This window comes from Nannospalax galili, unplaced genomic scaffold (genome assembly GCF_000622305.1).
Source record: "Nannospalax galili isolate Female #2095 unplaced genomic scaffold, S.galili_v1.0 scaffold59, whole genome shotgun sequence".
NCBI lineage: Eukaryota > Metazoa > Chordata > Mammalia > Rodentia > Spalacidae > Nannospalax > Nannospalax galili.
In genome coordinates this window covers 1,066,681-1,069,230 of record NW_008344412.1, presented here as the reverse complement: position 1 = coordinate 1,069,230, position 2,550 = coordinate 1,066,681, and the positions used below count along the sequence as shown (strand labels likewise).

At 43.9% G+C, this 2,550-nt stretch overlaps 1 protein-coding gene across 5 annotated transcripts in view; it reads left to right on the top strand.

Annotated features, from left to right (window-relative positions):
* The first annotated feature begins 2,355 nt into the window (after positions 1 to 2,355).
* The window catches only part of Dhx36 (DEAH-box helicase 36), a 54,690-nt gene continuing 54,495 nt past the window's right edge, over positions 2,356 to 2,550 (top strand). For 3 of the 5 annotated variants that reach the window (XM_029567162.1, XM_029567163.1, XM_008840631.2), the window contains exon 1: positions 2,357 to 2,531. In XM_029567162.1, coding sequence (XP_029423022.1) covers positions 2,431 to 2,531 — 101 coding nt within the window. In that variant the 5' untranslated portion in view covers positions 2,357 to 2,430. Of the gene's footprint in view, positions 2,543 to 2,550 lie in introns of all 5 variants that reach the window. The other 2 variants (XM_029567164.1, XM_029567161.1) reach the window with 2 other exon arrangements.

The following is a 2,550-nucleotide window of genomic DNA, read 5'->3' as shown; positions in this document are numbered from 1 at the left end:
TGTGTATGTATGTGTGTGTGTGTGTGTGTGTGTGTGTGTGTGTTGTTTTGTGTGTGTGTGTGTGTGTGTGTGTGTGTGTGTATGTATGTGCTAAGTTCAGCTGATGGTTTTTGGTTAGACTGTTGGCACATCTACCTAAAGTCACTTATCTTGTACCCTGACCAAAAAGACAAAACCAAAAAGAAAACCTCCTCCTTTCTGCTCATCTCAGACAGACTGGGACTTTTTATACTTCTTTATTCCTCAAGAAGTAGACAAACTGCTTACTTTCTATAACATTTTGTTGTTAGCTAACCAATATGTAATTTGCTTATGCTGTAACCCACTACTCAAGGTATAAAAATGTACGAATGTCTTCTGTATGGGGTCCAGACTTTGAGACTTAAGTACTCTTGACCAGGCTGCAGCCTAAATAAAAGCTGCTTCCTGAACCTTTTCAGTGTTTTGCCTCATCTTTCCTGCAATAAACCCAGATGTGTCAGTCAACATTTACTGGCATTGCATGGTGTGATCCAATGGAAAGTACAAAGTGTTCATGTTTATGTTCAGAACCAAAACTGCAGTGAAGTCAGGTCATGCAACACGGGCAAGTGTTTCAAGAGACACTTTGGGATAACTACATTACATTATGTTATATTACATTTTGAAGTAATCTGGGGGCATTGCATGCTCTGCTACGCAAGTTTTCACAACCTCTGCCTTCATTCCTCTTATGGAGTAGGATCTGTAAAACACATAGTGAACAAAGGGATTCTGGTACCAGGCAGAACCCAATGAACCCACATGTGATTTCATCCTGTTACCAGAACAACATACAGTTTAAAACATAGGAATTGCTTATTTCTGGAATTTTCCACTAAAATTTTAGACTATAGTTGACCATGGGTAGCTGAAATGCTGGACATGAAAACACAGAGAAGATGGACGACTGTACACTACCTTTAAAGTAAGGGAAGGGGAATAAGGACATTTATGGAAAACAAATGACTGCACAAAGATCAATGAATCCTTAGAGAAGATAGGAGATATGGAAGTTTTGTGGTGATGTCTGCTTGGGTGTGGTTTGACATATGATTTCCAGTGATGACCCCATCTTCCCAGCTCAGCTCCTCTAGGAAGACTTGTAACAAATTCTTTAGGGAGGCCGGTTTTTAGGTAGATAAAAGATTCCAGAAACTCAAATGTGTCTACTCAAAAAATTAGGTCACAGTGGAGTATTCTCCTTGGCATATAGCATTTCCCTTAATCTATTACACAATATTTTTTGCCTTTAGAGTTTCCTCAAAAAATGTAGGTAAATGAAAGCTCATACCATGCCCCCACTTTTTTTTTTCTCCAAACATCTATCACTTTTACTTCAGTTAAATGTCTAAGCAAACTAGAAGACCTATGGTGAAAATCAAGATTGTGTGGTCCAGTCACTTTGCTATTTTATAGTAGATGGTACAAAATATGGCCTGGCTTTGATAATAAGCAACATATGGCTTCAAATGAGCCTGTGAGTCTTAAACTGCAATTTACATTGCCCAAGTGCTTTGCCTTGATTTTGGGTAGATAGGCTCATATTACTATTAGCTAAGGATGTATGTAAAGATTTTTTTTTCATTTTATTTATTTGGTGTGTATGTGTGTGGTGCCTGCATGTAGGTAGGTACATATGCACATTAGGTACAATGCACAGGAGTCCCTGAACTGGAGTTACAGTTGTTAGCTGCCACGTGGTGCAGTGAGTGGAACTTGTGTCCTCTGCAAGAGCAGCCAGTAATCTTAACGGCTGAGCCATCGCCACAGCCCCAAAGAAGACTTAACTATTAGACACAGGGTGTCATATATCCTGGGCTGGACTGGAACTCACCATGCCCTCAAGGATAACCTTGAATTCTTGATTCTCTCCTTCCATTTCCTAGCTGCTAGGGTTACAGGCATGTACCACCTTACCCTTTACTAGCTGCTGGGAGAGTAAACCCAGGGTCTCCTGCATGCTATGTAAGCACTCTATGAACTGAGCCACCTCACAGCACCAGTAATGAAAATTCATTAAAGAAGGCAGAGACATGTGTATACTCAAATATTTCAAAGTGGTATCAGGCTGTTCCCAAGACAAGTAAGGAACTCATCGAGCCTTTGGTCCACAGGTTTTGTCGGAGTAGGTATTTATTACCCACGCCTTTGCCAACAAATTCTGGGTTTCACCACGAGGAATAATAATAAACACCCTCAAAAACACGTCAGGTCTTTTCCAGCTGGTCTCCTTCACGCCACAGGCTTCCCGTGACGTCACCGGAAATGCCTGCTTGTGACAGTCAACGGCCCGCCCTCTCGCACTGGGCGCCGGAAGCAAAGCGGAAGTGCATGTGCTCCCGCTTCCGGGCGTGGCCGCCATTTTTGGCGGTGCTGGCGGCTTCCGAGTGCTAGTAGTTGGACTGGACCATGAGCTACGACTACCATCAGAGCTGGGGCCGGGACGCGGGACCGCGGGGCTCTGGCGGGGGCTACGGCGGCGGCCGCGGAGGGAGCCGGGGCTCGGGCGGCGGCGGCGGAGGCGGGGGA